At 36.0% G+C, this 24813-nt stretch overlaps 3 protein-coding genes and 2 long non-coding RNA genes across 7 annotated transcripts; 2 read left to right on the forward strand and 3 right to left on the reverse strand.

The window, feature by feature from the left end:
- Nucleotides 1–260: 260 nt before the first annotated feature.
- Nucleotides 261–10281, reverse strand: LOC106176672 (uncharacterized). Its single transcript, XM_013559154.2, has 8 exons — nucleotides 9977–10281; nucleotides 9682–9764; nucleotides 4502–4816; nucleotides 4281–4337; nucleotides 1960–2218; nucleotides 1580–1731; nucleotides 1223–1297; nucleotides 261–927 (listed from the first exon to the last, which is right to left on the reverse strand). Exons 1-8 carry the CDS (start codon nucleotides 10197–10199, stop codon nucleotides 667–669), a joined length of 1425 nt encoding a protein of 474 aa, XP_013414608.1. The 5' UTR covers nucleotides 10200–10281; the 3' UTR covers nucleotides 261–666.
- LOC147764092 (uncharacterized) lies at nucleotides 5000–7208 on the forward strand. Its single transcript, XR_015332004.1, has 2 exons — nucleotides 5000–6122; nucleotides 6445–7208. It is a non-coding gene; the product is annotated as an uncharacterized LOC147764092 (long non-coding RNA).
- Nucleotides 7149–9199, reverse strand: LOC147764093 (uncharacterized). The gene is made up of 3 exons (XR_015332000.1): nucleotides 8365–9199; nucleotides 7898–8050; nucleotides 7149–7586 (listed from the first exon to the last, which is right to left on the reverse strand). It is a non-coding gene; the product is annotated as an uncharacterized LOC147764093 (long non-coding RNA).
- Nucleotides 10282–11084: 803 nt separating the features above from the next.
- Nucleotides 11085–13205, forward strand: LOC106176642 (small ribosomal subunit protein uS15). Its single transcript, XM_013559108.2, has 6 exons — nucleotides 11085–11209; nucleotides 11851–11899; nucleotides 12021–12099; nucleotides 12321–12490; nucleotides 12810–12910; nucleotides 13106–13205. Exons 1-6 carry the CDS (start codon nucleotides 11187–11189, stop codon nucleotides 13137–13139), a joined length of 456 nt encoding a protein of 151 aa, XP_013414562.1. The 5' UTR covers nucleotides 11085–11186; the 3' UTR covers nucleotides 13140–13205.
- Nucleotides 13206–13966: 761 nt separating this feature from the next.
- On the reverse strand, nucleotides 13967–23381 carry LOC106168776 (fatty acyl-CoA reductase 1-like). Of its 3 annotated transcripts, none has more exons than XM_087007002.1 (14): nucleotides 23211–23381; nucleotides 22323–22587; nucleotides 21803–21978; nucleotides 21160–21232; nucleotides 20842–20948; nucleotides 20245–20392; nucleotides 19263–19307; nucleotides 18896–19014; nucleotides 18452–18519; nucleotides 18127–18208; nucleotides 17694–17783; nucleotides 17225–17354; nucleotides 14644–14771; nucleotides 13967–14420 (listed from the first exon to the last, which is right to left on the reverse strand). In XM_087007002.1, the coding sequence occupies exons 2-14, from the start codon at nucleotides 22512–22514 to the stop codon at nucleotides 14261–14263; spliced, it is 1518 nt and encodes a 505-aa protein (XP_086863128.1). In that variant the 5' UTR covers nucleotides 22515–22587; nucleotides 23211–23381; the 3' UTR covers nucleotides 13967–14260. The 3 variants fall into 3 exon arrangements, with proteins under 3 accessions (XP_086863128.1, XP_013403407.2, XP_013403408.2); XM_013547953.2 differs by having other exon boundaries at nucleotides 20215–20392; XM_013547954.2 differs by lacking the exon at nucleotides 23211–23381 and adding an exon at nucleotides 23026–23184 and having other exon boundaries at nucleotides 20215–20392.
- Between the last annotated feature and the right edge of the window lie 1432 nt (nucleotides 23382–24813).

Here is a 24813-nt window from a genome sequence, read left to right on the forward strand (position 1 = left end):
GTTTGCTCGACTGTCCAAATATTTTAAATGTTTAAAGATGCCTAATAGATGGGACTCTTATTGCCAAGATCGACGTTGGCCAATGGCAGTGTTTTAGCACATTTACTCCTCTATGACGGCTACGATTTCAGGTAAAAAATGTATTGTGAGCATTTACGTCTGCTTACCTTTTTCCTTTCTTGTTAATAGGATATATCTGTTGAAAATGATTTTGGAGTGGAAATTTCCGCGAAAGAAAAAGAGCAAATGAAATTCTTCAGTTTGCGGTTTCGTGTCATTTATTAGCCTAAATTTTGAAACGAATACATTTGCTGATCAAGATATTAAATTTAACAAACGCACGGGTGGAAAAATATAGAATCAGGAACATACGAATTGAATGCATGCGTGCAAATAATGATTGGGGTGTAGTAAATTGTATAAATATAAGTTTGTTAAAAATGACAACTCTTTAAATCAATATATATTTATACATAAATAAGATGTCGAACACCGGCAACGACATATCTCCAATTCGCTACGACAATCCGAAATAACAGGACATAAACGGTCATCACAAAGCTTATACCTTATTTGTCCATTAGTCAAGTGACATTGTAAAAATGACAACCCGATTGAAGTCCACGTAGATGCTGGGAGATTTGCAGCGACTTACAACTCTTGTCTTCACTTATGACCATTCACAGTAACGTGCGACAACGGCGGAAAATCTACCGAATTCGAAGTTGATGTCACTTTTGGCGACGTATTTGAATCGGCTGCAGCTTTTACTGGCTTTGCTTGTTCCTTCTGTTTGCTGTTTTTTGAATTGACGATATCTCCTTTCTTTGGGGTTGTGCCCTTTTTCTTTTCATTTTGGCTTGATCCGGACTTAGTTTTCCGATTTTGATAACGCGTTCGACTCGCAGCTGGAGACATGTCATCTTCCTAAATGTAGAAAATAATGTTGAATGAGTTTAAAAGCGTCTTATAACTTGACGAAAATTGTTTTAAGTTAAAGAAATTGGATGACAATCTGTTTATCACTTAAACGCGTCTCTTCAGACCGACCATTTAGAGCCTCTAACCATGGCGACACTTTCTTTCAGATCAGGAAGGGAATCTTTTTCCGGCACTGAATAAAAAATTAATTTTAATCTTTTCAATTTTCACACTCAGTGACACCCAATGTACTAGCAGTTTCCTTAATTCCCACAAGCAGTAAAAATTATTTTTTTCTCACCTGAAGATCGACGTCGCTCTCCGTCTCTCCTTCCTGGTATTCCAGGCTATCATCTGCGATCCCTTCACGCGACGGCTGTAAGAGTAAGACGGTCATTAACCTTAACTACTATTTCAAAGATCGCATAAATAAGCTAACACACTTTGAAATTGCATAAATGGGTGCCGTTATTTCTGACTAAAAATCATCAGTTCTGTTGAGAAATATTGCCAATAACGGCGACTGCACTGCCCATCACTGATTTCTCTTTAGGTAATATAAAGTTGACTACGAACAATACTTCATATATAAACCGAAATATGTCTTATTTAGCACTAATAAAACAAAAAAAGACCATGTCGATTATAAATACGAAACCTCATAATCGGGATCTTCCTCCGAAACATAGTCATCATCATCATAAAAGTCATCATCATCAGAGTATTCCGAGTCGCTTTCGCTTTCGATATCATCATGCTTTCGTTTCCTTTCTGCGTCGTCACTGGCAGAACAGGGTCTTTGGTCGACTTCTTGAAAATATCCAGAAAAGACAAAAAAAAAACACTGATGTCTTTTTGTAATGTTATGTACACTAATTAAAAAAATGTAAATATAATAATACTAATTATTATTATTATTATTATTATTATTAATGACGATGCATCACCCAAAGGTTTGGTGCCATATTTTATATGTAGCGTAACTCACAGAGTAGTCTCGAAAATACACAAATTGCATAAACAGGCTACATTTTTTACCTCCCTCCTCGCTGCCTAACTGGCGGCGAATCCGAACGGGTTTAGAAAGCTCCTTTTTCCCTTGCCCAAACGAGAAGACAGAAAGTACGGCACCAGCCAGTCGTTGATAGAAAGGACGTTTTGGGAGTCGCTTTTTTGGGGAAACTTTCCTCCTTCTCTGGATTTCGGCAAGTTTCTGTGGCGATACGTGTGTAGACGACCATACTTTGCCGTATTCCATTTGATGCAAGAAGTCTTGAATGGCCTTCAGTATCTCGACCTGAAATTGCGATGATAAACTTTAAAAAATTATAAAAGTTCTATAGCATACGGAGCTTTGTACGGAGCTTTGTTAGTATCATATTAACTTTTTTTTATTTTCATTTAAGTTTTATTTTATGGAATTTTCACCGCGGTGAAAATAATTTTCACCGCGGTGGAAAATAATTTTCACCGCGGTGGAAAATAATTTACACCGCGGTGGAAAATAATTTTCACCGCGGTGGAAAATAATTTTCACCGCGGTGGTAATTCCTGGCCATCTCGGCCCGGGTGATGCATACATGTAGTATATGCGAATCCAAAATTTACCAGATGTCTGGGAAGGAAGTTGATTAAGACAAGCACATGCACATGCACGCGGTTTAACCGGTCTATGTGCCAATCATCCCAGGAATGTGGAGGAAGCGGGCAGTATTCGAATAGATTAAAAACCACCGAAATGCTGCAATGTTGTACGTCGTTTTTCCCTTTATAATAACTTGCGTATTATTGGGGATATTGGTAGAAAGAAACCTCTCCGAAGAAACCGAGATTACATCTATTAAGATAAGATCTATGGGCAAACACATCACACGAATATTTAAAAATACATTGTCCAAAAATAACATTAAGTATTTAGTAATTACAATGGGATTCCCTTTGCATAAAACTGCAAGCGGGACTTTAATTATATAGGTGGTAAGTAAAAATGGGAAACCTAAGTTAACGGCAGTGGCCCCACGAACAGATCCACCAACCTTGTGTGTATGTAACAATAGTATGCACCGTGACGGCATCTGGCAAATGTAAGGTTCTCATTAACTATTCATCACCCGGGCCGAGATGGCCAGGAATTACCACCGCGGTGAAAATTATTTTCCACCGCGGTGTAAATTATTTTCACCGCGGTGAAAATTCCATAAAATAAAACTTAAATGAAAATAGAAAAAAGTTAATATGATACTAACAAAGCTACGGAGCTTTGTTAGTATCAGATTAACTTTTTTTTATTTTCATTTAAGTTTTATGTTATGGAATTTTCACCGCGGTGAAAATTGTTTCTACCTCGGTGAAAATTATTTTCACCGTGGTGAAAAATAATTTACACCGCGGTGAAAATAATTTACACCGCGGTGGGAAATAATTTTCACCGCGGTGGAAAATAATTTTCACCGCGGTGGTAATTCCTGGCCATCTCGGCCCGGGTGATGAATTGGTAATGAGAACCTTGCATTTGCCAGATTCCGTCACGGTGCATGCTACTGTTACATACACACAAAGTTGGTGGATCTGTTCGTGGGGCCACTGCCGTTAACTTAAGTTTCCCATCTATATTTACCACCTATATATATAATTAAAGTCCCGCTTGCAGTTTTATGCAAAGGGAATCCCATTGTTATTACTAAATACTTAACGTTATTTTTGGACAATGTATTTTTAAATATTTTTTGTGATGTGTTTCTTAGATCTTATCTTAATAGATGTAATCTCGGTTTCTTCGGAAAGGTTTCTTTCTACCAATATTCCCAATAATACGCAAGTTATTATAAAGGGAAAAGCCACGTACATCATTGCAGCATTTCGGTGATTTTTAATCTATTCGAATACTGCCCGCTTCCTCCAGATTCCTGGGATGATTGGCACATAGACGGTTAAACCGCGTGCATGTGCATGTGCTTGTCTTTATCAACGTCCTTTCCAGACATCTGGTAAATGTTGGATTCGTATAACTTACATGTATGCATTACCCGGGCCGAGATGGCCAGGAATTACCACCGCGGTGAAAATTATTTTCCACCCCGGTGTAAATTATTTTCCACCGCGGTGTAAATTATTTTTCACCACGGTGAAAATAATTTTCACCGAGGTAGAAACAATTTTCACCGCGGTGAAAATTCCATAACATAAAACTTAAATGAAAATAAAAAAAAGTTAATCTGATACTAACAAAGCTCCGTAGGTATTTCTAAAATGAAGACCTAGCAAACCCATGCTAAAATTAGTGTTTTTCTGTTGGTGTAAATTTTTTCTGTTACCATATATGTGCTCATATATACACAAATCCAACGTCTGACACTTACCGCGCAGCGAAGAGGGTACGTTGCAAAAGTGAGCAAGTGGCTTCGCACGTCTTCACTCTGAAAGAAAGGAATTTAGAAATTGCTATAGTACACTTCCTATTCTCAACAAAAATACAAAATAATAATTATTATTATAAAATAAAAGGAACAGAAATATATATATTTATGTATACCTTAAAGATCATAAGCGTTGTCGCGAAGAGTCTAAAATATTCATTTACCTGCTGATGCTCTGACAAGCTCTCGATGGGTGAACGAATGGAGGCCTCAGTTTTCTTGGGGACTGCTGCTTTCTTCTCGTCTTCTTTGACGCTGCCTTGAATTGTTGGATTTTTCTCATTTAATGGACTGTGTACAATGGTGGAAGTATGAGTGTCAGGGGACTTACGAGGTGCAATCTTGTTGAGAACAACCTCTGATGCAGTAACGAGGACGTCTAGGCCGTTGATTGCCCCTTGGCCAAGCGAGGACGTCATGATTGCTTGAGTTCCCGAGTTGACGTAGCCCATCATTCTCCGTTTGATGCGTTTTCCGATCTGAAGACGTGACAGGCAGACAGCACATGTAATAATTAAAGCATCTTTTTGAAACATTGTGACTTCAAACTCCGTTTTTAATATATGGTACGAAGGGTGGTGTCTAGCACTAAAATAATGTCATTATTTGAATAAACTCGACAGGTGGTTAAATGGAAATATGAAATACCAATCCTATTAAGTGCCATTTCACGAGAGAATCAACCAAATAGCGGCAAGGTGGGGGTCAACAGATTCAACCCAAATTTTCTGTGTTTGATAACTGTTACAAAAGATGTTGAAAGCACACTTTAAAAAAATTCTGAAAATTCTGGAAAAAATAGATATTGCCATCTGAAATTTGGGGGGCCTGACCACACAAAATATCGTAACAAAAGTAGTGGAAGTTTGCTTGTAAATTCCATGAAGGATTTAATATTTTAGCCTTAACTATTCCCTTTTTCTAAGGATCCATGCCAAGACCTTTCGGATGATATGTGACTAAATTGTCAATCACGTTGCTATAGTAACGAAATTGGCCCGTGAAAAGAGGGTACAAAATCAAGGTAAAAAATCAGCACTCGCCAATTGGCAAATTTAGCCTAACACGGCGTCAAATTTGAATAAAATAAGGCAATTTTTGAACAGTTAAGGACTTGAGCTTTGTAATTACGCAATAAAAAATACTGCACCTCGTCAGGATACGTTGGGGTGGACGTCTAGAATGAGGGGTGTGAGCGGTGAGTTACGCGGTTGTTCATTTCTATGGTACTGTTGAAATACGCCTGGTTTTTATTAATCGTACTTTTTGCTTATGTTAACACAAATGACAATACTCTAAATAGTTTTCCGAATGATTAGCGTCGTTGTAATTGGTTTCAAGACCAAGAAAATAGTTCGAAACTTACGTCCATAACTCTGCGTGCTTCCTCACAATCAACATGGCGGAAAGATGTGGACGTCGGTGTGAGAAGTCAATATTTTTGATGCAGAAAAGGGAGCATGCGGACTTAAACCTGTCTACAAATATCAGACGAGTTGTATCTTGCTTCGGGAGTGAACCAGACATGTTGAGAATCATTTACGAAATCTGAATGTGCTTCGCGTCCAGGGTCAAATCAGGGATGATAGGGAGCACTTTCTTCAGACGCTCCGAGTGTGAGCTACTGAGCCTAACGGTATATTTCGACTAGGGACGGAATAGACTCAATCCAGAGAGTGCCAACACCCACTTCACACAAAGAAAGGAAAACCCTTTGCTAACCAAGCGACTGGTGTCTAGATTTCAAAGATTTGTTTGCCCTACTCACTAGGCCTAGGGTATGAGGTAAATAAGATTCTGTGCCATGCCTTAGATTCATCATCCTTTATATGTCTTATTAGTTTTACTGAAAAAAAACCTTCATTCTGCTTATTATATGCGTTTCTCTTTGAAAAATATTGTTGTTTAGTATTCCAATCAATGTTTGTTTCAATATCATTGATGTTTGTTGTGATAATTCTAAAGCTTGAAATGTGGATTTTATCATTGCTAGATAGGACCCTGCTAATAAAAAGCCTTTCATCTGGGTAAATTCTATAGTTTCCAGAAAATTATAAGCAAGGATATATATATATATGTAAAATTATATTTTCATTTTGTTTTTCAGATTAACTGAGTGGAGAAAGCCAGTTAGAACTGGGTTGCAGTTATATTTCTGCTAGATAAATCTGTCTGCCAGCTGAAAACTAACATGGATAGCTTTGGAGAAATATTAGTTTAGATGTTGTTGGGTACTATCACTGTGCTCCAACATTTTGTCCATAATGATACCAGCTTTATCTGAACAGACAGGCTTCTTTGTTCAGCACAAGCAGGAGAGGACAAATGTGAACAAAAATTGCTCCCCTTAAAGTCTCATAAGAAAGGATGAATAAAAAACAAAGAAGAAACTGTTAAACAAGGATGCATAACTGAGTGTTCAGCAAATCATTGGTTATTTTTCATGTTTTTAAAATCTGTTTATCTGTGGAGTTGGATCGACCTATGTGGGATAATATTTCATTGGGAACAAGCCATATGGCTGATGCAGAATGTTATATAAGCATGCAATGTCAGCATCCCCTTTAAAAATATACATAATGCTCCACAGTGTATCCATTGTAAACTATTACATTTTTATCTTTGGAGCAAGGTGGTACTTTTTATGTTACTTTTCATTTTTAAAAATTATTATTGAAGCACTCATTTCAGGTGCATGATACCTGTTTTTATTCATTTCCATTTCTCATTCAAAGAAAATCAGATTGCTTAAAGATAATGATATATATTTTATTGTAATTTTGAAAATTAAAAAAAAGCACCAAAAAAATACACTGTACAACCTTTTATTAGACTAAAAACGTCTTGCACAAATATATATAAAGTAGCAGATTTATGTGTTTAGTTGTTCTTGAATCTGCACTTTCATAACAGGCTATCAGTGTGTTAATGGTACTGCTTTCCTCATCTGCTTTCTGAATATCTCTCCATACAGCTTCTTCCTGACCAGGTGACAAACAATTCAGAACCAAGTTGATGCCTTCTCTTGCTTTCTGTTTGTAATACCTTCTCGTTCTTGGGGCAGCAGTGTCATAGCTAGACTTAAGTTGACCTATAGCTGGTTCAAACCCACCACGAACAAGAAAATTATTCAAATTCCCCAGATCCTGGCTTTACAGGTGTAGAGGCCCAAGAAGCTTTAAGTTCTGTCCTCCCACTACTTTGTGAGCTGCTGCTGCTGCCTGACACTGGCATGTCTAACCTTGCACGCTGAAAACAGAGGTTCTTTGGTTATTGTAACCTTAATAATGGGAGAGGTGAAAAAAGAATTGGTGTGCCTAAATAAAAGAAGCTTTTCATATCAAATCTTCAATAAACCATCTAATGGTCACAAACCTCAAAGTCCTGATTTACAAATTAACTCGATACTTTAACAATGTAAAAACAGACTGAGTGATTTACAAAATCTCTACTTTCATATGAGAAGAGTGGAGGAATTGCTATATAGTTATATCAGTAGTGTGCACCTTTATAATTACAGTATTGCTAAAACTATGCATGGAAATGATATTATAACTTACATCAGTTTCTTCTTGGGCTGAAGAAAGTTTAGACATAGAAGCCACAGTTGTATGTTTAGTTGCTGTATACTTCTCATGGTGACAAGGGGACCTTCAGACTATCGAGACGTACCTGTGACGGGCAGTCTCTTTCTCTTTACACCTTTTACAGAGCTGAAAAAAGAATGGTATCACCTTTCAAATAAGTATCAGTCAAATATACTATTTAAATTTCTACAATATTAATAAAAAGTTGTTTCATAATATACATATATATATATGTATGTGCACAAACAATCATTGAATACATGCAAGTGAGTTACTCTAATATAAATGTTCCATTTCTCAATAATTTCGTATAAAAAATTATGCTAAATGATCTCCTATCATTGGAGAGTGTGTATATAAACTGGTTATAAAATTTGTTATGGTTTTTCCATTGTTGGAAAACTACAATTACATGTAGCTGACATAGCCATTATACTTACATGACCCTACTGGACCAACACACCAAAATCTAGTTTCAGCTCCTTGGAAATCTCGAAGCCAATTGCTTTGTAAGAAGAGGGTTCCCTTTCCCTTTGAGAAGTGGGTGCTGGGACTTTTTGGACGTAGTCCAGTTCGTCCCTAAACGAAACCTGTGTGCTGGACATATTGTTAAGTTGAGTAGTTGGGTCAAAGTCGAAATGGCCGAGCCTGAATAAGCTCCTTTAGCTTGTTTCTGGACATGAAGCACTTTCAGGTTCTTACGTGGTTTTAAACGTCTCTGGTACACTCCCTAAGCAAAACACACCTCCTGTGGTATTGTATCGAATGCTGAGTCCGCACGGTATACTTTCTGCACCAGGAATATTCGCTATCTCACATCAAAGTCCGCCTCCTTCCGCCATGTTGTGTACATTTTGGGGTCAATGACGCAGAGTCATAAACGAAAGTTTCGAAATATTTTCTTTATCCTCTAATCGTTACAATAACCTTTATAATTCGGAAAAAACTTTAAGAATATTTTCTATTATGTTAATATAAACAAAAAAAGTACGATTTATAAAGATGAGACGCATTTGAACGGCACTATCGACCGGAATCACTGTATAACTCACCGCTCATACCCCTCATTCTAGACGTCCACCCCAACGTATCCTGACGAGGTGCAGTATTTTTTATTGCGTAATTACAAAGCTCAAGTCCTTAACTGTTCAAAAATTGCCTTATTTTATTCAAATTTGACGCCGTGTTAGGCTAAATTTGCCAATTGGCGAGTGCTGATTTTTTACCTTGATTTTGTACCCTCTTTTCACGGGCCAATTTCGTTACTATAGCAACGTGATTGACAATTTAGTCACATAACATCCGAAAGGTCTTGACATGGATCCTTAGAAAAAGGGAATAGTTAAGGCTGAAATATCAAATCCTTCATGGAATTTACAAGCAAACTTCCACTACTTTTGTTACGATATTTTGTGTGGTCAGGACCCCCAAATTTCAGATGGCAATATCTATTTTTTCCAGAATTTTCAGAATTTTTTTAAAGTGTGTTTTCAACATCTTTTGTAACAGTTATCAAACACAGAAAATTTGGGTTGAATCTGTTGACCCCCACCTTGCCGCTATTTGGCTGATTTGGTTGATTCTCTCGTGAAATGGCACTTAAAAAATTTGATCATAATTTGGTGTGACAGAAATTCATCAGAGTTCTGTGACTTATCCAGCATACGCCTTCCACTTACTTATTTAATAAAAAACGAGATAAGTTTCCAGGAAATAACTTAAACTCGGGTCGGAAAAGGAACAAATAAAAATGCTACCTTTTTTACTGGCTGCTGAGTGACTGGATAATTATCTTCGATCGTATCCAAGCAGTGTGAAGCCACGCATTCTAGTCTGGTTGCTAAACGATAAAATGATATATTTTCTACCAGTAGATTTAGGTGAATTCGTCCTTAACATGTGAGGTAGATCAATTGATGTGGGGAGTTGCGGCAATGGTCAATAAAATTAACTTTTTCTTATACGAGGCAGTAATAACCACACCTGCAACAGTATATAAAAAGAAATGGGTAAATCGCGACAGCTAGTTATGAGAAATGGCACATTCCAAACCTTGAGATTTGAACAAAGTAGATAGGCCGAACTGCAGTGGCTTTGTCGTCCATGTCACTGCCCCTAGTCCGTATTCCACCATAGTGCTACCAATGTTGAACAAAGTGCTCCCCTCTTTGCATTCATTGTAACATTCTTTCGTAGATTGGATAAGCGGCAGAGAAGAAAGTCTGGTGGCAAAACTTTCTTCAGAGGTGTAGGGCTCTTCCTCCATTTGAGCCATGTTTTTATTGGTGCTTGGTTTCAAGCGAACCGTCTCTCTTCCAGAGATGGTATCGGGAGAGATACTCACAATTTTGTGCAAGGCTTTTATTACAGCGGTCAGTCAATGACGTAATTGGACGAGTCCAATCCCCAAAGACGTCTCTCCCCTTCCCACAGCATTGCCTCTCCCTCTAAGAAGGACCGTGTTTCATGTTTTATTCTAATGTGAAATCCACCTTCTGGGATTTTCCCAAGAATAAAAGTCATGGAGATTGGCATGTATTTCTTAGTTAGACAGTCAACCTCATCTGATAATTTATACCAATAAGTTTACATTGTTTGATTACATTATCATTGTTGCATTTTCTCAAATGGTACCAGTATAACGACAAGTGAAGGTAGGCATAAGTTTACATACCTTTCATCGTCCTCGCTCCAAACCCATCAATAATAATCTAAGTATACTAATCTCAGACTTTGGGTCACAGATTGGGTCAGACAATTTGACAAGGCAGAGGTGGATTAAAATATTAATTTGAAAAATAAACAAAACAGCAACAAAATATTAATCAAATTTGATTTCGCCTTATCTGGCATTCATCACACGTCTTAGAACTTACGTTGGGGCTAACCATATACGTTACAGGTTCGGTCGAATTATAACACTAATCAAATAATTTGCCGAGTTGACAAACTAAAAATTGTTTGTCACACATTAGATATTTCTGAAATATTAGACAAAAACTCCTCAGATTCTAATAGACTTGTGATTCTCAGATTCAATATTTTGAAAAATCTTTTTGTAATGAAATTATTTATCTCACATCTGTATTAATTTGTTAACTTATATTATGCCCAATAATTGAAAAAAGTGAGCGGCAAATGACAGGCAGTAACGCAATTGCAACAACACCGGGTGTGCTCTTGTTTCGCTCTCGTTTCTTCACCGGAAGCACAATCACTTCATTCCAGTCACGTGACCGGTCTCTTATTCCAATCCGCCATCATGGTTCGCATGCACGCACCTGGGTGAGAAATGTTTCACACAATATCTTCGAATTTATAAACGTTATTCTCATGATGATTACAATTGTATCAGTATGAACCACTAAGCTATTACATATTATCTGGATGAGTGAGATTGCTGACAATTTGAGACTGTAAAAATGTTGGCTAAACCGCCTCGTTGTCCACATGTTCTACATCTTAATGCTTTGGCATCTCTACTCAAGAAAGTCCCTATATCATACCTTTAACCACTTGTATTGAAGTCTAGTCATATACACCTCTGATCACTGTTACTATGGGTCATTAGAAAAACAATATTTATATGTGTGATTTATGGATACTTTGAAGGTAATTTGATTGAAATCTTGGTTGAAACTTGAACGAAGAAGACCAGCAAAATTAACCTTGCTTTAAAAAACTGAACCAAAAGACGTGTTAAAATAAGTTTAATGGGATCATATAAATAAAGAAACTTATCCAATAAGATATGTAGTGATTATGTATTATGTAGAATTACCGGAAAACCCCTTCAGGTACTAGTCTGAACTGCCCCCTCATTTTACTTTACAGTGTCCTTTGTGTAAATATGAAAGGTTCAGAAACACTCATTATCTATCAAATTTATATTTAAATATAAATTTGATATTTTTTTTTTATTTTAGCAAGGGCATTTCCCAGTCTGCCCTACCATACAGACGCAGTATACCAACAGTAAGTACAATGTACACAAGATCTTAAATTATTCTAGATGCTTAAGGATAATGTTACAATATTATATGGTATAAGTTAAAAAAATATTTCATTGGGTAATAATTCAATATTTTCTTTTCAGTGGCTGAAACTGACCTCTGATGATGTCAAAGAACAAATTTACAAGCTGGCCAAAAAGGGTCTGACACCTTCCCAAATTGGTAAGATCATCATTGAGCTCAGTAAAAAGCAATACATAATGCAAAATACATTAGAATGCAGAAAGTTAATGTTGATTAAAAAGTATGCTTGATAAAGAAAAAAATAATAATATATTAAAGAGCAGATGATGTTCATGTTTGTCTTGTAAGGCCACCGTAGACGAGGTTCAAGGTTTACACATGAAGTCACACTTTTGTTCAATTCTCATTTAACATTCAAGGTGTTATCCTGAGGGATTCCCATGGTGTTGCTCAGGTGAGGTTTGTGACTGGGAACAAGATCCTGCGTATCCTGAAGGCCAAGGGTCTGGCCCCTGACATCCCAGAGGACCTGTACCATCTCATCAAGAAGGCTGTGGCCATTAGAAAGCATTTGGAGAGGAACAGAAAGGTAGGGAGGGAGAAGCATAGAAGCAAAATAATAAACAAATTAACGATATGTGCATATAAACCAATGTTTCCCTTACTTAGCCCATTCAAATGTTGATGTACCATTATTTTTTTTATATACATGGATTTAACCTTTTTCTGTTGTTTTCCGTTTAGCACAGATAAGGTATGAAAACAAACCTGCTTCTCTGGGCAGGTGTGTGTAGTTTATATATTGTAAAATATTGTCAAGGGACCAATTTGTTCTTTTGTTCTGTTCTCCAATTTAAAAAAAAAAATGGCTTGGTGTATTGATAAATGGGTCTACGGCTTTCTTCTAGGACACAGATTCCAAGTTTCGCCTGATTTTGGTGGAAAGCAGAATCCACAGGTTGGCACGCTACTACAAGTCCAAGAAAGTGCTGCCACCTAACTGGAAATAGTAAGTTTCTCTTGAATTGGAATATTTAATTAAATATTTATGAGTATTGTAAAGGCTTGTTCTAAAAGTTGGCCTTTGCTTGCTGTTTGTAATTGAAAACAATGAAAATACAAACTTATCCAAATTCATATAAAATTGATTATACCGTCAGCAGTATAATAATTTTATTCAAAATACTTTTTTTTTCTTTTTCAGTGAGTCGGCAACAGCCTCTGCACTGGTAGCATAAATTGGATATTTTATGTAAAGTGACTTTGAATAAGAAAAAAAGAATAAAGTGTACAGACTGAATAAAGCAAGTTGTCAGTTGTCCTTTGAGATCTCAGTTTAAGGAAGCTAATTTAAAAGTACACTTTGTCTCGTACACAAGTAACTTAACACTTTTTTTTTGTGACAAGTTTCATATCTCAAGTTGGAAGGTTTTTTTCAAAAAATGTCTCCCTTGTTTAGTTCAAAGACATATAAGCCTTTGTTATTATGGAAAAAAATCTTTTCAATGGGGGTAAAATTGCAAATTTTTTACAGTTGCTGTATTTTTTAAGTCTTGACGTTTTAAAATAAAAGCAATCCTATTGAGTGGTAGCAACAAAATTGAAAAGCATAATACCTGTTCTGTTTCATGCATTAAAAGTACCACAAATGCTATACAAAAATATAATTTTAACGATTTTTAAGTGACGTCTGAAATTTAGATAATTTTTGCCTATTGAAAAGATGGACATTACCACATTACTCCTTTATGGAATGGGGATTGAACTGTACACCTTGATTTAGCATTTTTTTGGAAAAAAAGGTTAAAATGACTAATTGCTTGATCTTTCAAACATTAAAAAGTATATTCAACTGTTCATGATAAATCGAAACTATCCAACAACGCCTGAAATGTATGTGAAATTTTGGCTTCAGTTTACAATTTTCAATTCCAGAACCACCGAGTTTTTATGTCTGAAGTAATTAAAGAAACATGGGTTTGTAAAACTCAATAAATTTATTAAGGAGCGGCAAATGATCCTTCCAACAAACTTTCAAATTGAAAATAATATGTCATATAAAAAAATAATGTGATGTATTTGAGGCTCAAGTTTCCATCTGGATTTGCTGCATAACTTGAAATTTCACAAAAATTACTTTAAAATATTCAAGGTGGTAATAGCAATAGCCAATAACTTTTGCTGCATCATTGCATTGAACATTAATAAGGTGCACCAAGTAAGGAATGATTTCATAGTTTGCAGGAACATCTACACTTCTTTCAAAATATTTACAAATGGCACCATATTATTTCCAGTCATTATAAACCATGGAAACTCACAAAGATGTGAATTCAGATGATTTGAATGAGTAACAAAATCAATGTGACTTGGCAAAGCTTGGAAGTTTCTGGTAAATAAATAAAGCTAAAAAGATAACTTTCTGCCATAAAGCCCGAGCAACAGCCACACGCTTAGCCAGGAGGCACCACACTATGATGAATGTGGTGATTTTTATGAGAAACCAGGAATACTGTAATCTGAAACAAAAAAAAAATATATATATGAAATTGCAAGATTTCTGAAAGTGTTTATGCACTAACAAATCAAATAGAGTACTAAATGTTTTGATCATTGGAAGACCAAACAAAAGTAAAAAAACAGTTTACAAAACTTGAGAAGCTGCCAGGTTTAAAAGGTGATTGTAAAGCATTATGCTTGCTATCTATTGTAATTCTTTTTGTATAACAGTCAATAACAAACCTTTTCATTGCCCTTCTTGCGCCTGGCAAGCCTGACAATTCTTCTTTCAAAAAATACCTCTTCACGCCAAGACAGTAGTTTTCCACATAAGATGGCCAATTGATGCTCTTTACATTAAAATTGAAAACCTTAAAAAATAGTTGTTGAAAGTATTTTAAATCAAATACAAGGAACAACTATTATCAATTATATTTCAGCTCAATATAAAATGTATGGATGCTATATAAATTCTGGAACAGTTTACATAAAACACATAAGACACTTACCAATGAAATATTAACTACAATATAATATACACCAAACAGAAATAAAAGGTACAGCCATTTTACTGTCACATTATAATCCCAGCATCACAAGCTATTGACAACTACTTAATATAAGGATGTATTCTTTTTAAGGCCGGTGATAGTAAAAGGACCAAAGTCATAGAAACAAAGCCCTGGGCTTATAAGTTTTTATAAAAAATTAAAACAAACTTCCCAAAAGGCCAATTAAAGACGGGGATTAAGTACAGTGTCCAACGGATGACGCTCTGGCGCCAATTTGAGGGGAAAAATGCCGTTTTCGGTATTGGGATTTTCTCTATAACCAAGACAGCTATTCAAGTGATTCAAAAGGCCTCATAAAGCTGGGTGAAAGCACTTCAGCGCGGTACCAGGGAATTGTCTTAAACTATTTACTTTTGATTTTATCATCTTTTACGTTAAATTACCCCATATTTCAATGGCTTATTCACTTCAAAAGGCGATATCTTTCAAACACAATTTTCTCTTAAACCCCTGATATCATGCTGTAGTCCACATTCCTAACAACAATAGGTGCAACTTTTGTAACGATCGGTTGCTCAGATAGTGAGATATACTTGGCAGCGATTCACTTATCTCGTCAATATAGAAAGCTGTTAAAACAGCCAAAAACGTTCACAGGTTGGTTAACAGGGCTTATTAGTCAAATGCTTAGCTGGCAAATTTACCTGTTATCGGTTATACGATCAGCTGGAACCATTGCTTATTGTCGTCTAAAAATATTTTGTTTGGGTGCTTTGAAGGGGCAGAAAATCGTGCTTTTGTTACATTTTCCGACCACTCGTTAGGCATGTAAGCGTGCCGCCATTTTGATTGACAGCTCTGGAGAGGGCCCTAGCCTTGTGATGCCCAGTAGGGTGTCAAGGATATGTAGAAGGAAGCGCTAACAAAGGCGATTACGTTTAACCGCAATTAAGAGGTGTGAAGTTGCATTTGAACGTTTCAATGGCTCTTCCTCGGCAATCGAGTAATTTTACCTGAGAGATTCCTTCTTTGTTATCGGCAAAGTGATCAGATAAAACTGTGTCGAGAGCAAGTGTCCGTCACTTGTGTTGATACGAGTTTTTTGACGGGTAACGCTGCAGGATTATTTTGCACGGCACTTGGTAGTCGTCAGATCAATGGAAAAATCCAGTGATTACTTCAGAGCGGTCTCGCTCAAAATGCCAGCTAAGATAAAGGGGAGACGCTCAGCTGCACAAGATTCAGCGGTAAAAGTGGCTGAGAGAAGGCTTTTGAATAAATATTTTATTTTTACACACATGACACTTAGACCCTATTTGCTTTTTACCTGCTAGCCTTGACTATTCTCGGGGTCTTTTTGTGATTTTCATTTTTGGACACTTGAACTCTTTCTTCCCGCTTGATCAGTGATTTTGAAATTGTTTTTCTCCAAATATCGCAAAATGCAAAGCCGCTAACATGCGTTTTTATTTTTATTGTTTTAATCATGCTGTCAACCTTTGCTTGGATTTCTCTTGTTTGGCCATTCAAATCACAATTTTTCGCGTGTCTCTCAAGCTCCATGATATCATATCTTGGAGAATAAAATTTTATTTTGTCAACATTAGATTTACCTTTTGCAAACGGCGACCAACAATCATTTCCGGTTTCATAACGTGTCGCAGATACGCTCGACGATATATATCGCAAAAATTAAAGGCTAGGCTAAAAGTATCCTTTTTTAGCTTTTTTTATTTATGTTTTTATCGATTTTTCTTTCATTTGTCAATTAATTTAGGCGATTCGATTAACTCTTTCACCCATTTATTAGGTATACAGAAATCAGTCATCCGACTGAACAAATAGGGCCGGTTTTCCCCAACCGCCACGCATAGGCCTTACTCTCAAAATTTTCCTTCTTTCCTCTGGAAAGGGACTTTTAACACGAACTTTTCTCTTCCCCATAGTGTACTAGCTAGACTTCTTCGCTGCTAAGCTGATGTAAGACTTATGACCTATTACCGCACACGTAATCGGCTTATAACTCATTAACTGTGCTCCGACCCCCTCATGGCAACGGCCCTTAGTAACAGAGGCGTGGCTTAGTTGTCAGCCTGACTGGGGCGCGTGCCGGTTGAAAAACTCATCAAAAGACGCATTTTGCGATGCAAATTCATAAAAATTATTACATCCAACGTTAGATACTTTTTTGATTAATATAAACACACAAAAAACTCAAAAACACGATTTTAAGCGTATTTAACCCTATCACCGGCCTTAAGCACACTCAAATTCCTACCAATAACATACAAGTTACCTCTGGCACTACCTACCGATTGGTCCTCCTTATTCACTTTGTTCCACAACATCACCAAGTTGTCATTTGAAAATTCCCACTGATTCAGGGTAAAATAATCCAAAGATTTCAATGTTTTTTTCTGGCTTTCATTGTATTGTACACTGCTGTAAAAACGAAAAGCAATAATAAGAGATCATGCAATTTTTATAAACAAAGAAACAATATTTACAAAATACAGATCAATGAAACGTTTAAGTTCAGAAAGTGTTTGTGTGCGCGAGCATCTTCAATGGAGTACGTATTATCTTAGACTACTGTTGATACTACCCGCTTATCATACAAAATAAATTGATCCATAAGCTTTTTAATCTAGAAATTAAAAGAGTTTTTTTTACAATAGTTTTCTAGGTTTAAATTTGGTTTCTTTGATTTCTAAAATTGTTCTTAAAAAATCAGATATGTTTAATTTGACTTATTGTCGAATACAAGCATTAAGCAGTTACCATGGTTGTCGTCCCATCAGCAGCCGGAAAAAGTCCAATACATAAGCTCGCAAATCATGATCAATCCAGTGGTTTAGTCTAAACCAGACACTAAATCAGATAAATGGAAAAAAATTTTTAATCTTTAAATACACGAATAAAAAGCATGCAAATGATATTTTCTTCTTGAAGAACCTGGACAAATTAAGACAGTATCTTCAAATACAGCTTCCTACCCTTTTAAAGACAAAGGGTACAATTTTTGTAGTATCAAATAACGGAAGTTTGTGATTTTGCAACACATCAATAACAACAATTTGATAAAAAGACTTAAGATACATATTTTTGGCATCTTTTAAATGAAAGGAAAAGGTGGGATTGAGAGTTGGTATCAAGATAAAATGTATGGTTATTAAAATGTATATGATTTCAAATTAAAATTTCATTTTCTTACCTACTGGTAGTGAATCTTAGGCGTGGCACCCTGAGTGGATGATCTAGAGGGTTCTTCAAGAAGTAATCACGGACATAGCGTTCTGAAAAACATTTAGCACAGAAAATAGCTGGAAATCTTGAATTACAACAAAGGCACATGCACTCTAGGTATGATGCAAGCAAAATGATGATATGTTTGGGATGCTTAAATATTTATTTCTAAATCACAGCACTTCTAATTTCATATACTGTCTAAGATGTATTTTACAAAAAGCAAGTACGCTCTTTGGTAAATTTCATTAACTAGACACACAGAGTTGAAGAAGTGTTTATTAACTACCAACCCCAGTGTCCCCATGTAGCCTTGTTCAAGTTCCCAGTTGTGAGGTTATAAACCATGGTGTTGCTTGGCCTGAAAGTAAAAGTCAATTTGTAAAATTAGTGTAATATTCATTATAAATTTTAATATAAAACAACAATCACTGATGGCTGGAACTTTTGCAATCACTTATTCTCCTACTTTCAGTCAAAGTGAAAACAAAGTACGTACCACAATTCCTTATTGTTATCACCTTATAGCTACTCCATATGAGTCATGCTTCTTATATCAATTCAGATCTAATTTAGCTTCGGGAGTTTTAGTCATGAATAAGTTCACTAGTTTATAAAGGTTTGCAAGTTTACTTTTAAAGAGTAAATTTTTGAAATGACACATTTTCCACTGTATGATGCAGTTTGGTTTTCAATGCATACATGTATTACTATAGTCCTACATACACATTATGTACCTGTGCACTGACGTATACCACGCTGAGGCTATCATTAGATTTATTACCAAATCTATGGGAACAACGTCAGCTTTGCCATTCACATTTCCCATCATACTTCTCAAAATACCCTTGCCAACCTTCAAAATAATAAAAATATCAATAATTTTTAAAAATGCAATACAACAGGTGCAGTTTTCAGAATTTTGAAAATCGTGACTTTACACATACCCAGAAAATAAATTGTGCGTGAAACCTACAAGTAATTTCAGTAGGTCAAGAGTTTATCAATACGTGGTAAGAAAATAAAAGTCACCTACTGGATGTATAAAAACTGTCTACATTTTTATGCTTGAATAATAAGAATGACATAACTAAGCATACCTACCTTAGTAAGAAGATTGGTTGGTCCATCAAAATTATCAAGCCACCCCTGAAAGACCATACAGTAATTTATAAGTGTTTGTGAGAAGAAAAATTTCATCTATTTTATCTAGACTCACACAAGCATAATAAGGACTTAGACTTGCCCTTCAAGAAATCGACGGAAAATAGCTCTTTTTCAAATTTGAATGGGCACTGTAGAAAACATATAACAGCTAAAGCTCTCAAATTAAGCACATATGTGTGATATCATGTGAAGAATAAGTTCTGTAAATTTCAATCCAAGCAGTTGAGTACATTTTGAGACAGAACGCTTTAAATGTGCAGCAAACCGTAACGCTAATCCCTTCAAGATCTCGACGAAAACCGGAAGTGCGTCATGACGTCACTCGCTTGTACTTGGAAAGCTGCTGGGTGATTTTCTGATGAGAAATATTTCGTGGCTTATACAAATGTTCGGAAAATGTCCATGCAGATAAAAGAAAATTCACTAATCAAAATTGAAACTGCGTAATTACATAGAAAAACATTGTGCATTTCTGACCTCGACTTGTCAGTGTAAACAAAGTGTACTGAACGCATCGCCAGCAAGCACGTGAATGCCGCGTTTGATACTTTGTATCAGACGCTTCATTTTACTTGACAACACAGTGTTTACGATGGGCATGACAGGAAAAACAGTGCAAAAAACACGCACTTCCGGTTTTCGTCGATTTCTTGAAGGCGTCGATTTCTTGAAGGGCGAGTCTACGCTAAATGCTGATGGAATCTATTTTTGCTGAGAATAATATTACCCATCACAAAAAACTGCAGATTAAATCTGAAATGTGATATTTTAAAAAGTACATCAATACATCACATTACTCAATCACTTGTCCTGACAGATATTACTTTTAATTGTATGACATTTAAAAGTTTAGAACTTTTTTAATGTGAGTGTGAGCAATACAACATACAGGAAAGGGTTCTCTCAGTGAGGCTCCCACTATAGAGGGTCTTATTATGGCAATGGGTAGGCTGGCATACTCCTCCACTAAAAGATACTCCACCATGGCTTTGATATAAGTGTATGTGTTTGGTCGCTTGCCAATCAGGTGAGGAGCCAAAATTTCCATCATTTCAGCATCCATCCATCTAAAAAAAAACAATTTTTTTCTTGTGCATATTTGAAGTTTTTAAAGTATTCAAGTCATAGAGAGTAAATGTATGTATCAAAACAAAGCAAGCTTTAAGATTGCTTACTATTAGATTTGCATGTACATCACAGTTCAGTTTTGCTATTTTAAACTTTGAAAAAATTCAGTATATATCCTCTCTATCTTGGCTTATTTCATGCAGTTTTATAATTAAGCTTTCAATAAGAAAGCGTTCCATTGTCTAATATTTTTTGAACCGGTGGCTTAATATTAAAAATATATATAAACGTATGTATTTCACACCAAATACCAGAGTTGAGACAGAGAAGAATTCCTACAAGCCTAGAATCCTTCAAACGCCCTCTAAATAGGCCCTTGTATGCCTGTTAAAAGGCATCTTTGCAGAACTCAAAGAAAGCTTGAACTTTTTGAAAGATTGATACATACTCTGCTGCCTCCATCAGTTTCTGGGGTTGGAGCGCTGGTGGATATATTGCTTCCTGCACCTGTGATCTGTCACAATTTGCAAAGACAGTGGACACATAAACTAAGGCCTGCAAATACCAGAAGTGCAATTTTCTCAGTCTATGGTTTTCCAAGTATCAATATTTTGTAAAATAACTTTGTACACTGCAGAGGCATTTTGTACAAAAGTCTAGAGGAAGTGTTTAATTTCTAGAAATCACAAAGCATGTGCAATTGAAGTTACTGATAAAGTTCAATTTAGAAAATCTAATAAAAAACGGTAATTCATAAGAAACTCACTTCCAGTTTTGACATCTGTTTACATAGCTCTGCAAGTTTTTTCACACCATGCAAATTCATCAGCACTCCTGATCTGGTAGAAAATCAATAAACACTTCCATGTAGTATCTTATCAGAACAAGATCCTGAACAAGTATTGATGGGATGGTCTGTTGAGAGGTTGCATTTGGTAAAATTAAGATGTTCACAAATTACTTTCTCAATCTACAGATGTATTGTGGTCATGCAAACAGACACCAATTCAATTTCAGTAAGTATTTGTTTGATAGCAGCCCCCACTAAGTGGGCACAAAGAGCCAGCACAAAGAGTGGAGGACAATTTCATTGATGAATTACACAAATCTTCACAGAATGACATCTTATCATCAAGGCTTGAAATCAAAGCATATCCCCCCTTCACTTCCAGGGAATCAAAATTTTAATAGTTAGACATTTAGAATCGAGTTCATGGATCATAATTCTTGGGAAGGTTTTGTATTTACTCTCCCTAGGTCGTTACGACGTTGAAATTTATAGGAAAATTTTTTTTTTATTCATAAAAGGAAAAAAAACTTTTTTGCTTCATAAAAGTATAACCCTCTGAGTGTGCCTTGAGATCTTTTCAAACACAAAAAAAATGTGACAGCCACTGACAAATACCTACTTTAAATGTTCCTCAAAGTTGGCAGTTGCTGCAGCATGAAATACCACAGACACATCAGTAACAAGTCTGGTCATATCTGACTGGCTCATGCCCAGGTGTGGCTCTAACATGTTTCCATTCACTGGAATGACTTTGGTGCGGAACTCTGGACGCTCTTTTCTCAACTTGTCAAATAGCTGAAAGTATCACAGGTAGTAATATTACATTTAAGTAAGACTGTCTGGAGGTCTTGACAGTGAAGGAGGTCTACTTTTTCAAGGAGTGAACGAATCATATGGATCTCAGAAGGAGTAATAATAGTTTAATTTCCAAAACTATATGCACATGCACAGCTAGGTGCAAAAGTATAAGGATTTAATTGTTTTCATAATACTGTTACTTACACAATTCCTTATAATGTTATCCAATTTTTCAACAGACTCTGTATCTTTCTTTTTCATTTAATTTCAATACATGGGTAGGTACATAAGAAAATAAAAATCAATAGAGCATTTTTACAAAACAAGTGCAAATCACATACTTTGGAACTGAAGACATCTTCAAGTCTCTGCCTCACATCCTGGTTATTCTTTGGTCTGATAAGTACATAAATTGCCTTTATGTCAGAACAACTTCTCAGCAGCTTCTCGACCAGAACCCTGCCCATAAACCCTGTAAAGCCAATGACAAATATGCTGCGTCCAGCATAAAAATCTGCAATGGCAGCCACCATTTTGCTGTACCAGGTGTTCTGTATACTGCGTATTCTGGAACTTGGAAGGGTTTCTTAACTGCGACTGCAGAGCCTAAAAATAGAATGGATCAAACAGTTAAAACTTCAAAACAAACGTATTCTAGTATCAATGGCTGCATGTGGCTAGGTTGAGAGAGAAGCTTGTGATTAAAAAATAATTCTTCCACTAGCTGAATTTGTAAAATGGGCCCATGCAGTGCCCAATGCCTGGAAATTCAGTTAACATAATTTCCCTATTTACAATTCAAGTTCAACCTTTGAATAAGATTTGCATTTAATTTCAACCTCTGGCTACGATGAAATGATATCTTGAAATACATAAATTCATGGACACCATGCAGAGTACAGAGGTACATGTTTGGGTGTACTCTAGTCACGAGGGGCAAACAGCCTACAGTCACGTATCCATTTTGCACCCATCATGCGCCCAAGTCTCGATCTCTCACACTCGCGCACCCACCACGCACGACAGTAATTACACCTGCCTTACCTGCTGCAATAGCTACATGTAAGTACAACACATACAGGCATCCCTCAGATCATGTACCGTATTTACTAGTATGACTAGTCTAGTACGCATATCGATCCTATAACCAAAGTCAGAACTACCGTCTGTAACAGCCCAATGCATAGCCAAGTCGATGTCATGATATATTATCAAGCCCTACTGTTTACCTTCCCAGTGGACCGCCCTCTTGAATGTTATCTTTCCCTATTAAACACAGAAAAGTTGCGACAAACTGGAAAACAAAGTATGACAACCGTTTCTTTTCTTAGTTCACCTGCAGCGCTGCTGCAAAGGTCGACATTACTTTGGCATAAGGGGTACTAATCACAATGGTTGAGAAGCTCAACAATCGCAATTTCTTTCTGAAGCCGCTTTTTAGCCTACTGCTGTGCTAACAGCTCTTTCCCCGTCGACTAAAATTCTTCGAAATTCTCAAATTTCGTTGTTATTTTCTTCTACCTTGTTTTTCTATTTCATTAAAAACTGTGTATATATTGGGTTTTAAAAAATGAATGAAACTCTTCTTTTGTTCATAGTGTGCGTTTTGTGTGAAGTGGGGATCGACTCAAGATTGTTTAAAAAAAAAACGGCAAATTAAAACAAAAGATGCAGTATTATAAGGTCATTTAGACTTGTACACGAATTTAAAGTTGACTATCAAATATTGTCAAACCTTCAGCTTTGAAGATGGTTCGTTCTCCAAGCCTAGTCTAAGCCCCATGAAATTTAAAAAATTGATTACACCTATATAATATATGTTTTCCGCTCAATTCTGTTGATTGATTGTGACATACCTACAACATGCTTACTTCCAAGCAAGTAAATCTAATTAGTTTACCTGTGGTACTCATCTAGACCCTGGCTGAAGGAAGATAAAGGGACTTCTGAGGAACTCGAAGAAAGGAAAAGACTAAACACTTTTTATTAGAGAAGAGGCTATTAGAGGCTATTTCTGCCTTTTTTTATTTGTTAGTAATTTTGTGCTTTCTTTTCAGTTTGTTAAAGAGATAAGAGTAGCACTGTAGTCATATCTCCATTAATGTCAGTCAATAATAATAATAATAATAATAATAATAATAATAATAATAATAATATAAGAAAAGCATGCAGTCTCAAAGAATACAGCCATTTACAAATGTCTCTCAGTAAAATACTGAAGTGTAACAAGTATAATAATTAATTCAATATATTCAACAAGAAGTAAATAGCAAACTGTCAATCATTGCAACTTATCATTTTTCTGGAATGAGACCCAATACATACTTTTTAAAGACACAAGTAATATTCCCACGAAAACCAAAAAAGCTATGATACAAGCTTGTTCACACAAATTTGGTTATACAAATAATAACATATCACAGCGTGTACACTTGTGCTGATTCTGGAATTGCTTCATAGTAATTTTAAAGAAACCAGACAGATTCACACTACCCAGTAATAATACAAACACTGATCTTTTAGATCTTGATCTGAACAAAATTGCCACCTTCAATACATTATTCTTCATTAATACATGGCTGAATGAAAATATTATTCAAGGTCAATACTGAGAAGTATTTAAAATATTATACAATGGCATTACTGTACTCAATTTCTACCCACTTGAGATAAAAACTTGAAAATTCATAAACAAAATCAAGAATGCTGTCCTAAACCCTGATTCAATTTTAGCAACCTATTACAGTAACTGCAGTATTACCAGCTTTTTTTCCCTTCAAAATATTCATTCTTCACCATACCCATTCCAAACTAATTTCCAAAAGCCTCGCA

The sequence above is a fragment of the Lingula anatina genome, chromosome 1 (genome assembly GCF_051362555.1).
Source record: "Lingula anatina isolate TDL-2025a chromosome 1, LinAna3.0, whole genome shotgun sequence".
Lineage (NCBI taxonomy): Eukaryota > Metazoa > Brachiopoda > Lingulata > Lingulida > Lingulidae > Lingula > Lingula anatina.

What these genes read in the sequence shown, in the direction of transcription:
- LOC106176672 (XM_013559154.2), bottom strand. Translation starts at nt 10,199, where the DNA reads ATGGCTCAAATGGAGGAAGAGCCCTACACCTCTGAAGAAAGTTTTGCC. An exon ending in CGTACCCTCTTCGCTGCGCG is followed by an intron (nt 2,219 to 4,280) that starts GTAAGTGTCAGA and finishes TCGCAATTTCAG; the next exon opens with GTCGAGATACTGAAGGCCAT. An exon ending in AGGAAGATCCCGATTATGAG is followed by an intron (nt 1,298 to 1,579) that starts GTTTCGTATTTA and finishes TTACTCTTACAG; the next exon opens with CCGTCGCGTGAAGGGATCGC.
- LOC106176642 (XM_013559108.2), top strand. Translation starts at nt 11,187, where the DNA reads ATGGTTCGCATGCACGCACCTGG. An exon ending in GTTCGCATGCACGCACCTGG is followed by an intron (nt 11,210 to 11,850) that starts GTGAGAAATGTT and finishes TTTTTATTTTAG; the next exon opens with CAAGGGCATTTCCCAGTCTG. An exon ending in ACAGACGCAGTATACCAACA is followed by an intron (nt 11,900 to 12,020) that starts GTAAGTACAATG and finishes TTTTCTTTTCAG; the next exon opens with TGGCTGAAACTGACCTCTGA.
- LOC106168776 (XM_013547953.2), bottom strand. Translation starts at nt 22,514, where the DNA reads ATGGTGGCTGCCATTGCAGATTTTTATGCTGGACGCAGCATATTTGTC. An exon ending in AACAGATGTCAAAACTGGAA is followed by an intron (nt 20,949 to 21,159) that starts GTGAGTTTCTTA and finishes TGGTATTTGCAG; the next exon opens with GCCTTAGTTTATGTGTCCAC. An exon ending in CACTGAGAGAACCCTTTCCT is followed by an intron (nt 19,308 to 20,214) that starts GTATGTTGTATT and finishes ATGGTCTTTCAG; the next exon opens with GGGTGGCTTGATAATTTTGA.